Source organism: Paramormyrops kingsleyae, chromosome 6, assembly GCF_048594095.1.
Source record: "Paramormyrops kingsleyae isolate MSU_618 chromosome 6, PKINGS_0.4, whole genome shotgun sequence".
In the NCBI taxonomy this organism is placed as follows: Eukaryota; Metazoa; Chordata; class Actinopteri; order Osteoglossiformes; family Mormyridae; genus Paramormyrops; species Paramormyrops kingsleyae.
The window spans coordinates 25,517,691-25,531,466 of NC_132802.1; the positions used below are offsets into that span (position 1 = coordinate 25,517,691).

The 13,776-nt window shown below is 43.8% G+C and overlaps 1 protein-coding gene and 1 long non-coding RNA gene across 2 annotated transcripts; one reads left to right on the forward strand and one right to left on the reverse strand.

The window, feature by feature from the left end:
• Window positions 1-1,302: 1,302 nt before the first annotated feature.
• On the reverse strand, window positions 1,303-11,542 carry LOC111840569 (cytochrome b-c1 complex subunit 1, mitochondrial-like). Its single transcript, XM_023805535.2, has 13 exons — window positions 11,401-11,542; window positions 7,617-7,757; window positions 7,013-7,099; window positions 6,768-6,897; window positions 5,955-6,153; window positions 5,434-5,513; window positions 5,235-5,350; window positions 4,967-5,110; window positions 4,068-4,228; window positions 3,905-3,990; window positions 2,358-2,446; window positions 2,204-2,279; window positions 1,303-2,035 (listed from the first exon to the last, which is right to left on the reverse strand). The coding sequence occupies exons 1-13, from the start codon at window positions 11,461-11,463 to the stop codon at window positions 1,971-1,973; spliced, it is 1,437 nt and encodes a 478-aa protein (XP_023661303.2). The 5' UTR covers window positions 11,464-11,542; the 3' UTR covers window positions 1,303-1,970.
• Window positions 11,530-13,773, forward strand: LOC111840570 (uncharacterized). The gene is made up of 4 exons (XR_002837452.2): window positions 11,530-11,630; window positions 12,216-12,315; window positions 13,033-13,092; window positions 13,176-13,773. It is a non-coding gene; the product is annotated as an uncharacterized lncRNA (long non-coding RNA).
• The last annotated feature ends 3 nt before the right edge of the window (window positions 13,774-13,776 follow it).

Sequence of the window (13,776 nt, forward strand, 5' to 3'; positions counted from 1 at the left end):
TTTGTACCTTTATAGGTACAATTACAGGTCACTGGGGCTGTACCCTCAAGGCTCTGCCAGTTGTTCCCTACAAGCTTGTACCTCTAGAGGATCCGTTATGGACCTCTGGTGACTACGATCATCAGTCAGACGGGTTCAGCATGAGACCCAGACTACACTGTTTTAAAATGAATAGCGCATGAATAGACTAAATGGAATTTTCTAGTTGCGTAACAAAACGCAGACACCTTGTGTGTGTTTAGCAAGCATCTAAAGGATTTACCAATTCAAATTCATCTTCACATAAATCAATTTTAATATTATTTGGGAATGTTTTAAAATTTACGTGTTCCTTAAAATACACCCAATTACAGTAGTCACTCATTTTCATCTGCATCTCCTTGTAAATTTTACAACTGTAATAAACCTTCTCTTGTCCAGTGACAGATCAGCAGGAAATAATCCCAGAGCTGAACACTACTTCACTAAAGCGGAAAAAGTGTTTATGCCTTGTCTTCTAAATCATTTGTTAAAACTCAATCAGGATAATTGAAGACAGTTTCATTAAATTATCCAACCCCTTCATTTCATGCTTTTACAAAAGACATAGTTAGAATCATGGTACTTCAAATGGTTTTGTGATGATTTAATGAATTACACATTATCAATCTAAAATCTTATTCCAGGTGGAGGTGATAAAATTATTATATCAATATGCATACCTGTATACACCTACAGATTTCTGGTAATTAGCTTCTGATCAGACCACCCTTCATGTCTGCATGTTCATCTCAGATGAAGTCAGTTTGACTTAATACTGAGTAAAACACCTCACCGTCTGCTTCTCTCATCCTAATGTTTCTCTTAATATGAGGCACCAAAAAACATTAATGATTATATTATCTACCGGCTGGAAGGATGACCAGTGACTCAATGCTCCTTTCATGAGAGGGAGGGTCTGCCCCAACTTAAATACCTTGGAATGTTGTTCGCGGGGAATAGTAAGAATGAACACCTTAAAGCATCATTCCAGATCAGCGCCACTAACAAGGCCAACTTACTCACTCCATTGGACCCCAAATGACAGTAATTCTTCTAGATTCCATTCCATACAAGAAAAAATCTTTACATTAGTGGGAAAGCTGGATGACTTACTACAATTACACTATTAAATACATACCGTCTAATGTGACAGAGAGTGTATAACATTATCAAAACATTTGCATCAATATTTAGGGGTGAACAAACTGATGATTATTGAATGAAAAGAAACAAATGGATAGATCACACCAGCCATCAAATAACACAAAGAAGTCAATAAACTCTTTGTTTTTTAAGTTTAATTTGTCTTTGTTTTTTTATTATTGCCAGACTGAGGCATATTTACAGTGCTGAAACAAACCATACCACAAATACTTCCTTGCCATCCTCTGTGAAGTGTTGTTACACGCTGCCAACATTGACTCAACTGCTATGACAGAGCAGCTTCAAAGTACTGAACTATCCAATTAGCACCAGGGATCCCCACTCCAGTCCTGGAGGGCCAGAATCCAACAAGCCAATTTCTCGGCTCAGAGGCACCTACCAAGCCTGGTAATTAGCTGATTAAGATGCGTTTGAGCAGGGAAATCTGCTAACAGTGTTGGACTCCGGCCCTCTAGGACTGGCACTGGAGAATCCTGATCAGCATCATCATTCAGGTCTGCTACCTCACACAGCAGGAAGTTACACTCTTGGGTCAGAACCATTAAGTCATTAAAAAGGATTCACACAACACCCACTACGTCACTGTCCCTCTGATACAGTACAACCGATGGGTAGAGACGTGAGAGAGGGGATTTATCACGCTGTAGAAATCTGAGTGCTGAAAGAGGCGCGACCTCAACTTAAAAGGAACAACAATTCACAGAGAAGTCATGGACTGGGAAGGACTGGGCTGAGGAGACTGGAGGGACACGTCCACCTGAGGCCTTCGGGATTCTCTGCAGGGATCAGAAGCGCAGCCAGTACATGCTGCTGCGCATCCTGTTGTAGTCAGGAAGCTGTTCGATGGGCCCTGGAAGAGGAGGACGCAGCCACGATAAGGGAACAAGCATGTTGCAAACTGTGTGCAAACACACTACAGACACTGGCTCAGCAACAACTACATGGCTACAAACATTAAAACGCTTTGCATCTGCAAATTCCTTCCTCGGTCACAGAAACGGCGACAGCAGCGACTCACCAACGGCAGCAACCGCGGGACATTTGTCATAGATGTATTTGGAACAGGTGTCCCGGACCATCTTGGCGGTCACCGTCTGTGGAAAGAGGCCACGATGAGAAGAGCGGCAGGGGCTGTGGGAAGCAGAAGCCACGGCGGAGACTGGGCTACTCACGCTGATCCGGGCGTCCCACTCAGACAGGGGGATGCGGCGGCCGTAGTCCAGGATGTGCCTGCCTATGTCCTCACAGCTTGGCGTTGTTCCTTTGGGAGCAGAGCAGAGAGTCAGCATCACGGGGCCGTGGAGAGTCAGGACTGCAGTTCTATGTGCAGGCAGAGGTCTCTCGGTCTACGGCTTGAGAACCCTCTTCATGTACTCTGTTCTTCATTACATAAACTACAGATTATTGCATTAAAAGATACCAACTTCAGTTGAAGAGAGAATGAGTACAGACATACTGATACACTCACACACACGCAAACACACAGATTTGGTATCTATATCTCTGTGGGGACTCTCCATACATTTCTATGGGCATAACCTTAATCCCACATATGATGACCTTAACCACTACCCAGCCCTAACCTTAACCATAAGTAACCAAACACAAGATTTTTGGCTATTTTAGTTTTTTGATTGCAATCACAGTTTTTTTATAAAATTGAGTTTCCCCTCAGACCTCCTCCTGTCTCCCTTTACCTTCAATCCAAGCCCAGTCAGACCTCCTTATATCTCCCCCTACCTCTAATCCAAGCCCAGTCAGACCTCCTGTCTCCCTTTACCTCCAATCCAAGCCCAGTCAGACCTCCTCCTGTCTCCCTTTACCTCCAATCTAAGCCCAGTCAGACCTCCTCATGTCTCCCTTTACCTCCAATCCAAGCCCAGTCAGACCTCCTCATGTCTCCCTTTACCTCCAATCCAAGCCCAGTCAGACCTCCTGTCTCCCTTTACCTTCAATCCAAGCCGTCAGACCTCCTGTCTCCCTTTACTTTCAATCCAAGTCCAGTCAGACCTCCTTATATCTCCCCTTATCTCCAATCCAAGCCCAGTCAGACCTCCTTATATCTCCCCTTGCACCCTAGCCAAACCCAGAAGACTTTGTCAGGTCTCCTTAATATTTATACCATTCAGATCATAAAAGCCGAATGTCAGCCAAAGCCCCTCAACACACACTGAGATAAGAATATTCTTTGTCTCTATAATATCAAATGTAATATGTAATTTTTATAATTGAATCTTATGTCATTATTATATGATTGATACATGAGTTTTTAAAAATTTAAGGCAATTCTCCAACTAGGTTTTCCACCATGTCCATCGTGTGAATCCACAAGGAGCCCAGATCAGGCTGTCAGACAGCAGGCAGCCAGAGGGGCAAGTTGCCAGCAGATTCTGGGCATACAGTTTCCCTTTAGGCCGCTAAATGATACTTTAACCTTCTGGTTTTTATTATATGGGAGTTCATGCATATTGCAACTGCCCTCACAGAGGGGTCATCACTCTGTAGTCAGTAATGAAGGTAGGCAAGGAAGGATTTCATGGTACTCAGAGTACAGGACAACAAAGACTGAATCTTGAGTCTTCATCAAAACAGAAAACTCTCAACTTAGATGTTTCCAGAAGATGTTCTGCAGTTGAAGATGGTGGTTCTAGTTTAGCATAGTGGGTCTGTGCAGATGAATGGGATCCAGAGCAAACCAGAGAGGCCACAGGGGACCCACCGTCCAGCTGTCCCACCAGGCTGGCCTTCAGCGCATTCTTGGCTCTCTCCACATCGCTCTCGGTCACCGTCGTGCACAGGTTCATCCTGAGGGTCAAACAGGGCCGTGTCAGCCGACGCGTCGGAAGGCTGCCGCCACGCGGTGCGAGCGAGACGCCACCCACCAGGCGTTCTGCACGGTGAACATCATGTCGTCGATGTGGTGCTTGTCCGTGACGAAGTAGACGCCCAGGAGCCCCGTGTCGCTGTAGGTGGTGTGGAAGGCCTGGTAGCTGTGGCACAGCTTCTCCGCCGCGGCTGTGCGGGCCAGACCGCTGCTCAGGTTCTGCAGAGCAGCCACACGGGGGAGCCACATACCGACCAGCATGTGTCAGGCGCTTGCAGACAGTGAACTGCTCAGTTAAACCTGCCTCGTAAGGCACAGTCCTTTAATGACTGAACTCGATCATTAACCCAGAAACTCAAATGTTGGTGGCTTTGTTTGAAAGAACAGGTTAAAAACCATCACAGTGTTCTTTAACCTTCTGTCTATACTATGCTACTGCTGTCTGTAGCATCCTTCCCACTTTCAGAGCTTTAACCTACCCAGAGGACGCAGGTAGTGCCACACGGCTGAGTGATTCATGCCATATCAACGTTTATGACTTTCTCATGGCAAGAACCAGGTTCAGCCAATAACTATTCATACAGAGATGTGAATATGATAAAACTGGATACACACATAAACAGATAAATGAATGGGTATGTCAACGAGCAAATAAATAAATATCAAGGTATCTATCAAAACTGATAAGATGAAAAAAATAAAATGCTTAAAAACCAAACACACGTCACACAATTAAAAGGCATGCATCAAATGTATTGGTGATAAAAATTCTAAAGCCCTTCCTGGTGACACATTATTAAAAAACTCGTTACATTGTAGAATCAGAATAGAGGACTCCTAGTCACCAAGGGCAAGAAGAGATGAATAAACTGACTACAGCTTACTAGTCCGATTTTCATATTGACTTGGGGTCATTTCAGCCAGGTTTTGTTGGCTCCCATTGGACACTGGACTCACCTTCCCTCCCCCGGAAGTGATGTCATAACTGCCTATTAGGGCGTTGGCCACAAGCAGGGGGATGATGTCAGCACTGTTGGTGCCGGCACCCTCCACGGCGATGGCGACATGCGCCAGGGGCATGGCATCGTCTCGCATGCGGATCTGCAGGGAGAAACGGAGCTCATGCATTCAGTAGCAAAGCCCATCACCTATTTAACAGCTGGTTGCTGGGTCTCCACATGGCGACAGTGGTAGACATGCTAACTGGGCCGCCGCTCCCACTTACCTCGCTGCCTGTGAAGCGGCAGCGGGCCGGAACCGGCATGCCGTCGCCTTCAGAGTCCAGCGACACGCCGCCCAGGTGCTGCCTGGCCAGGCTGACCAGCTCGTCGTGACGAACACCTGCAGAGGGCCGTGAGGGGAGTGAGGAGGCTATAGAAATCCAGGCCCGGGCTCCAACCCCCCCAGCGCTCACTGCGCCTCACCTCCAGCAGCAGCCAGAACCATGCGGGGGGGCCGGTAGTGGCTGCTGATGAAGTCCACCAAGTTCTGACGGGTCAGAGTCCTTTGGGGGGACACAAAAAAAAAATCAAGAAGAGAGAGACTCACGTTCAAGTACCAAAAGTGCTGAGCTGTTGGGTTGGGTGAGAACATTCTGGACTAAAGGAACAAGAAACACAAGGTATCACTGTGTAGCCTTAAGGCTGATTTCTACTTCGGCATGGAATCTATGGCATCGGTAGCTGTACTGTAGCGTAATGCCTGGAGTTACATTTCTGAGGAGGTGTGCATCAGGCTATGGCATAGGCTAGCCATGCCGTAAACACAACGTAGATTCTACGGCAAACTATAAATCTGCCTTTTAGCTCATATAATGGCCGTACATCCATCTGCATACCGACGGCTTCGGATCCGTACAGAAGGCATGAGAATGAAAGTCCTCACCAGCAGAGTGTGATTAAGGGTAATGAACGGTGCATGTGCGGGTAGGAGTGAGTGAGAGCACCTGGCGTTGTGCGAGGGCCCCAGCACGCTCTGCCCCAGCGGGGTGCCCTGGAAGGCGGTGGCATGCAGCATGTCCAGGCAGACGTCCTGCAGGCTGTTCTCCACCTCCTCCAGCTCCCGCAGCACTGCGGCCCGCTGCCGCTCCAGGTCCGCCTCGCTCAGGGCGTTGCTCTGCACCACCTCCGCCAGGAGCTCCACCGCTGGGGAGACGACGTGACAGCAGCAGAGGAAACAACAAATCAGTTGTTTTTTAAGATTTCCCTAGACACACGACCCTATATACTTAAGAAGGCTACATACTTTAGACGACATCCGGACAAAATGAAAACGAACACGTCGGTGGGAACAATCTGTCACAGACTTAAAACGATGGCGCTTTGCCGTCTTGAGCTCCAGGGAGTTTTACTTACACAAAAATGTTCTGAGGGCAGAAGGAAAAATTATTGTTTCAGAGAGAGTTAACCAATCAGATTTTATATAGGAGGTGGGTCCAAGCAACTAGAGAAGGCGACTGGACCAACTGATCCGATATCTTGGTCCTCCATCATTTTTCCTTCTGCCCTCAGAACATTTGTGCAAGCAAAACTCCCATGAGCTTGGCTTGACCCGAAACAAAACGAAAAAGGACCCTACAGACAATGTAGGTGCTCATATAACTTTGTATTGCTAAAACAGCATAGATTCTGTCAAATTCATTTGAAGTATGCAGCCACCTTTACACCATAAAGACACCAACACATTCACAACTCAAAGCATGACAGGTTCTCCTGACATGCCACAGCAGGTCTGTGGTCCACAAGCTGCAACTCCTCACCTTTGGGAAGATCCTTGGCCAGAGCCTTCATGAAGAAAGCAGTGCGCTCTCGAGACGTGTAAGCGCTCAGGTGAGCGCCCATCGTCTCCACCTCCTGCTCAAGGGCCGACTGGGAGTGCTTCTTCGTGCCCTGGGGAGGGGCAATGAAACAGAGGACAGAGATGAAGGGTAGAGGCTCAAACAGCATGGGGAAGATTCTATGACTGAGAAACACCCGGCTTGGCGGGATGCAGAACTACAGGCACCTTAAAGGCCATGTGCTCCAGGAAGAAACCAGCACCATTGGTCGTCTCCGTCTCATAGCGGCTCCCACAGCTGATCCACAGACCCACCTGAGGGGGACAGGAGCACACCGGGAGGTGATCCTCTGGTGGGACTCAATACCACAAATGCAAAGATTGTACTTGTGTCCTTGGCAAGAGCGGTCTTGCTAACTTGCTGCCCAAGAACGAACTTGGAACGCAATGAACCATGGGATTGGTCTCGTTGGTGAGACATTTACAATGTGATAAATGAATGCAAAGCAGTATACAGTAATGAACTGTAGGGGATGAACAGATAGGACATCTTGGCTCAGTGGGACATTGAAGCCCAGCATACAGACAGTTCAGTTAGCAAATCTCAAACAGCATGCATAAGTAGACCTCCGAGGGCCTCAAAACTAGGATAGAAGCCACAATTGCTCTGACATAAATAAAAAGCTCTGACAGTTAGTGCATACATTCATGCATATCCAAAAACAAACTCTGGAACCCAGTAGATGATGCTTAAAAGAAAAATTCATGTTCTAAGCTACTACTCCACTGCAGAAACAGACAGATTCTGTGGAGCGCTAAGCTGCAGACTCACGGTGCAGGTGGCGTGATCCGTCTCCTCGGAGGCGACGCGTAAGCCGTTCTCCAGAGTGGTGACCCGGGTCTCAGGAACTGCCAGGAGACTCTGCGCATACGGCACACCCGCCTTGCCACGCCTGAGGGACAGCAGGGTGGGCTGCAGACAAAATACACAGACATGGCAACAACATTTTTGAAAACTCCATTATCAGACGGATCAATATGTGTGTGCTTGTACACACACACACACACACACTACCAGTCAGAAGTCTTTGCACACCACAGGTTTTCACCACTATTCAATTTATTCCATAAACTGCAGGTTTTTTTTTCCCTGTTAAGCATTGGAATGTTGAGTGAATGACTATAAATCAAACTATAACTCAAATAAAACAAGTTTACTGTTTACATGTCTGACACCCTATTAACTGGTTTTGTAGTGATGGCATAGTCAAATTCTAGGCTTTAACAAATGCACCAGTTACCCGTTTCATCCCATGAAACAGAGCAGTATTTAATGTCCCTTGTAGAAACAGTGCCTCAAATTTTCTCTGCTGTTGTAACTGCTAGAGGATGTTACTTTGATGAATCAAAGATATGACATTTTCTTGCTAATGAAGGCACTCAGATGGTGAACATACTGTAAATGTATTTGTTGCAAATGTAGAAAATCTCAGTGTGTACAAAACCTTTGTTGACTGGTAGTCATTATTATTAGCCATTATTACGGAAAGACCTGCATCCAAAGAACTAATGAGCTTCCATAAGACCTCTGATCAGAGGAATACTGGTTAGCTCATACGAAAGCACATCGACGGTGGGTCCGGCAGGGTCATGCAGGACAGAGCCCAGGTAACTTCTGCAGAATCACTGAAAATGCAGCGATAAACAACAACAAAAAACACCTAAAAATGATGCGAAATGTTTGAACATTACTTACAACCTGAATTATATAACCCGAATTAAATCCATGATATAACACCTGAATAATATCTGTGTATTTTACATCATCAGTAGCATTAGCCAAATCTCTACAGCAATAACATATACTTTTAACATAAGCAGCTAAATATGCATAGATTAAATAAACTCCATTCAATACACAGATTCTGGTATTAATTCACTAGCATTAGGTTTATATTTGTGTTTGTTCTGTTAGTCAATTAGCTGAGTCTGGGCATAACTGGGCAAAGGGACAATAATGAAGCTGCATGTAGGCTAAACATGACTCTAAACAAAACAAAACAAAACAAAACAAAACGTAATAACTGCTAAACTATACCACTATCACATGCTACCCTGATGCAAACCCGAGGATCTTCAAACCTTTTATCTGAATTGGGACAAATGAGAGATACACACTGCATAGGGCTGTCGGATTCACTGTTTTCGTTTAAAACCAAAATAACGCCATTTCTGACATCTTCTATCTATGAAGCTGCTCTACTCGACACACATGAAATGAACGTAACTGTCTCTCTTTGCAAGGTGAAGATTCAGTAACTCTGCTACGCGATGTAACTTCTCAAATTTCGAAATTTGCAAAATTACAGAATCATATGTTTTATCATTTTTGATGTTTCAATACGATACTGATATCAATATATTGAAAAACGTGACACACTATACAACAGCGTGCATGTTGTATTAAGCAGAGGCGCAGCGACAGGGCAGGTAAGGCAGATAATTGCCCTGGGTCCCCAGCTGGAACATAAACATAAACTTTAATAGAAGCTAGCCATCAAGTAATTCAGTTAGCTAGCTAGTTGGCTTGTTTTATAGCCTTATTTACTCATGTCTTGCTGGCATGATTGCCAACATCATACCCATTTAGTTGACAAGGCACCTGACATGGTGAACAAGTTCATATCTATCTAGATCTACCTCATTAGGTACCTGGTTTAGTCAGTAAGTCATTGCAGTCACTGCTAATAGAGTTTGCTTTGATTAGCTATTTAGGTCACTTGAGCATAATATAGCCCAGATATACTATGGATTATTTTATTTTTTGAGCTAGCATATAGATCATCATTTTTACTATATTCTTATAGCTAAGTACCATTTTTATTTTCTTTTTCACTCTACGTGCATCACATAAGCTCCTAGCAGCACCACAAACAGAAAACATAACAGAAGCTGCAGACAGTGACAACTGTAAATTCAAGGTATGTAATATGGTGTAATACTAATGTGATCTGCTTTTAAAAACATGCTCATATATAAAATGTAACATTAAACGTGTATTATACTGTATGAATATATTATTCTTATTTATTTTGTAGCAGCTCCATCTCCTACAGCCTCCTGCTCTGTTGCAGAGGAAGAGGACATTTTTTCTGTTTTTCATACAAATCTTGTATTAATTGTGTATTTGTTTTATTTGTGTTTCCATAAAAGTGAAAATAAAGGACTTGCTTTTACTAAATTATTTTTTTATATATTGTTCATTAAGACAGCACACTAAAATTATGGTAATGAATGTTACCATGTGGAGAGAGGGTGAGTTGGAGGTGCCATGGAGTTTCACATACAGCCCCCAGAGCCCCCAGGATCCCCAAGTGACTTTTATAACGACATTCCATTACCACAGCTCACATGGGGCAAGACATTTTTTTTTTTATATAATTCCAATTATTCACATGAACTCTGGTGTACATCCCACCATAAATAACATCATAATACCACCACTACACATGACAGCTTTCATAAATGCTCATTTGAAGTAATTTCTTATAAGTTTCAACTTTTGACTTAAATTAGTTTGTAAAGTTTTGCGACCTGCTAACAGTAATATTAGAACTGTCAAACGCTTACAAATAGATACCACTAAAAACTGACAAATGATAAAAACCTGTTTATTACATTTTCAAAAAAAGGTAGCATGTTTTAAGACTAAAAAGGCAGCAAGGACTGTCTCACAATTAAATATGTTACTGTGGACAGAAAAGAAATTCAGCCTCCCGACATGTGGCTCAGTAGGTTCGGATGCGGCGACTGTGATCAGAAGGTCACAGGTTCAAACCCCAGAGTCAGCAGGGCGATTTCACCGTTGGGTTCCCGAGCACAGCGCTTAACCCCCGGTTGCTGTCTGGCCCTGCGTTCTCAGAGGGATGTGGCTTTTTTTGATAAAAGCCACTGTAGAACTTAAATGGTATTAAATCAAGTTGTAGGACCAACTGACGTAGGGAATTGTACAGAATAACAATATTCAACCATCCAAATGTCAAAATTAAAAAATTCTTGTCCAAGTAAATTTTATTTAGAGCCATCTTAAATGAAAAAAGCATGGAAATGAAGTTTAACGACATGTTCACTCTATTCGGAGCAACATAAAACCAATGTCAAACAAAGTGCACATTTTCTATACATTACAGTTCAACTGCATAATCAGATCTACGTTTACTATAATCAGAGATAATCGATCCTTTTTAGCTTTACGTTTAACTTGAACGGAAGTTACCCTTCACCTGCACCGTTTGTACTGTTAATAACCCAGCTAAGTGACCTTGTTTTTACATTGAGCTGACACCACATACATTGTGTCTTGCAAACGTAACTGATACTTTTCAACACATCGATATAAATTATAACGTGGCGGCTTTAACTTTCATAGAAACAACTACAGTTCAAATTAAATTCTAACTCTGACCTCCAATACAAGGGCCCAATTAGATAACAAGGGCATCAGTTTTGGCATTAGGGGAAACGCTATTTTTGGGATGCAGTTTCATGCCAGTAGTACGCAAAATGGGAGAAACACAACTCGTTTTAACGATTAAAAAATGAAAGTGAAATCTTACGCTACGAGCCTTAACAAGAGCTCTCCCCACTGCGCTTCCGAACCGACACACGGACGCCGCCATCTTGCCGTCGCGTTCTCGCCTGGCCGAAAGCGCGCACGTCAGAGGCGACGCAGTTCGCGTGAAAGCGGCGCGTTCACGGTCTGTGGAATAACCGGCGATGTACTGTAGTTGTTGATAGCGTTAGGCGGTGCGTCTGATTATTTTAAAAGCAGGGCCGGTAGAAACCAGTAAGTAACCTTATCATATAATAGATATGTATGTAATATAAGTGTTCAAATTGAGGGGTATCCCGGGACCCCCAACAACTGTGAAACTATGACGCTGTCCTGTGGGTCTGTATCAACTTGATCAACTTCAACTATCTGTGGTACTTAAGGTCTATGCGTGGTTTATTGTGTTGTGTTATGCGTTGTCCTATGTCCAGTGGTATACATACGTCAATTTTTGTCACCGTATACAGTTAAGCCTACTTTAAAACAATACTCTAAATACAGTCACGTGAAACTATTAGGACACCCCATTAAATATTTAATTATTGATTAAGAAATATTAAAATATCAATATAAAATCTTCTTTCAAATTATATCTGTAGATAAAGGTGATGTATTTGCATCACCTATGCAAAAACAATAAACGAATTTACTTATTTAACAACGGAAATTAACTAAGGTGCCAATTCCTACTGACACCCTGTGCCCTAATAGCTAGTATTTCCCCCTTTGGCTGAAAAAACCTCAGTGAGACGTTTCCTATAACCATCTATCAATCTCTGACACCAACCGGCAGAACGTTTTCCCCACTCTCCAATGCAGAATTCCCCAACAAAACCGCTTATATCTCGCAAAGGGAATATCACAGAAAGAAATTTCAATGCAGATTTATTTCGAAGACTCTACAAAGACACCCAATTTGGTAAGTCCTAAAACCTCCCCTGGTAAACTCCGACAAATGGAATTTTAGTGTTAAATGGGTTAAAATTGTATATCTATCTAGACGCGTTTTTAAGGGTTTCAGATCCAAAAACTAAACTGAAGCTAAATTTATATAATACACGTTAGCGGGTCTCGTTAGCTTCTGCAATTTTTTTTAGTGTTTTATCGGTTTAGCGCTATCGAATTAAACTTTGGAGTTAGCGGATTAGTGGTTATCCAAGCCAACTTTTCAGTTAGCTATGTCCGCTACTGGTGAAGGCATTGCATTGTCTCTGTCTTATATTATGACTGCTACAGTGTGGATTTTTTAATTACAGCAATCTTTTTTTTTCTAAATTTAATAAGCAATTAGGTTACCTTTTAAACATGATTGCACATTTAATAATCACAATGTCCCATGTTTAATCGTTCAAGGCGAGCTGAGTCAAAGGACCAGGGTGATTATTTTTTAATACTGGAGGTGTTTTTTTAGACTTACTGATCATGCCAAGATACCCGATTCAGTCCACATGGCTGGGCATGACATATGAGGTGGTGGTAACTGAGCCAAACTCTGAGTATGAGAGAGACCTAAGGGCATTATGGGAACCAAGAGACGCAAGATGGACCAGAGGCCCGGCATCCAGCCCCCTGTGAGCTAAGCAGAGCGGCTGTGAGACATCATCTGGGTCTGTTTTTTTTTTGCCAACAAATTTAGGAGAAGGGGCCATTGGACAAGAACAGCAAGAGGTGAACGCGGTACATCAGGAGGAAGCAGGTGGGGGCCAGCAGTCCATGGTGTGGTCGGAGACAGTGATGGTGAGTGCGAGTCAGGGGGTAATGAGAGAGTAAGATCCCCAGTGGGGGTATTCTGTGAGTTTTGCAGGCAAGGGCTCGATATTTGGAGGTGGTGGGAGAGGCCAACCTCATTGCTGACCTGCTTGGCAGCATCCTGACCCGTCAGAACAAGCACCTTTAACTCAAGCAGGGAGGCGGGGCTTGACCACTGCCCACCTAGGGACCACTGCCCACCTAAGGACCACTGCCCACCTAAGGACCACTGCCCACCTAGGGACCACTGCCCACCAAGACCTCTGACTCAATTCTGTGTAACAACACTGTGGAAAATATGTATCTTACATAATGCAATAAAAGAAATAATGCACATTTTCTTTTATCACATTACCTTTAATTCTGTTGATTTTGATATCCCATGGGATGATTATTGTCATGATCCAACTGCATTTTGTCCATGTTTGGCCAGCAGAGGTCGCTGGTCATCATGTAATCACATTGGTCCCAGCCCTCATGTCTTAACCACCCATAAGTGTCTCCAATCTGTCAGTCATGTTCAGTGTATATATGTGCCTGCCTACAGTGGCTTCCCCAGTTCGGTCATTGTTGTTGTCACAGGTGTCTAGTGTGGTATCCAATAAAGCCCATTTCAGTTCAGTCAAAAGTT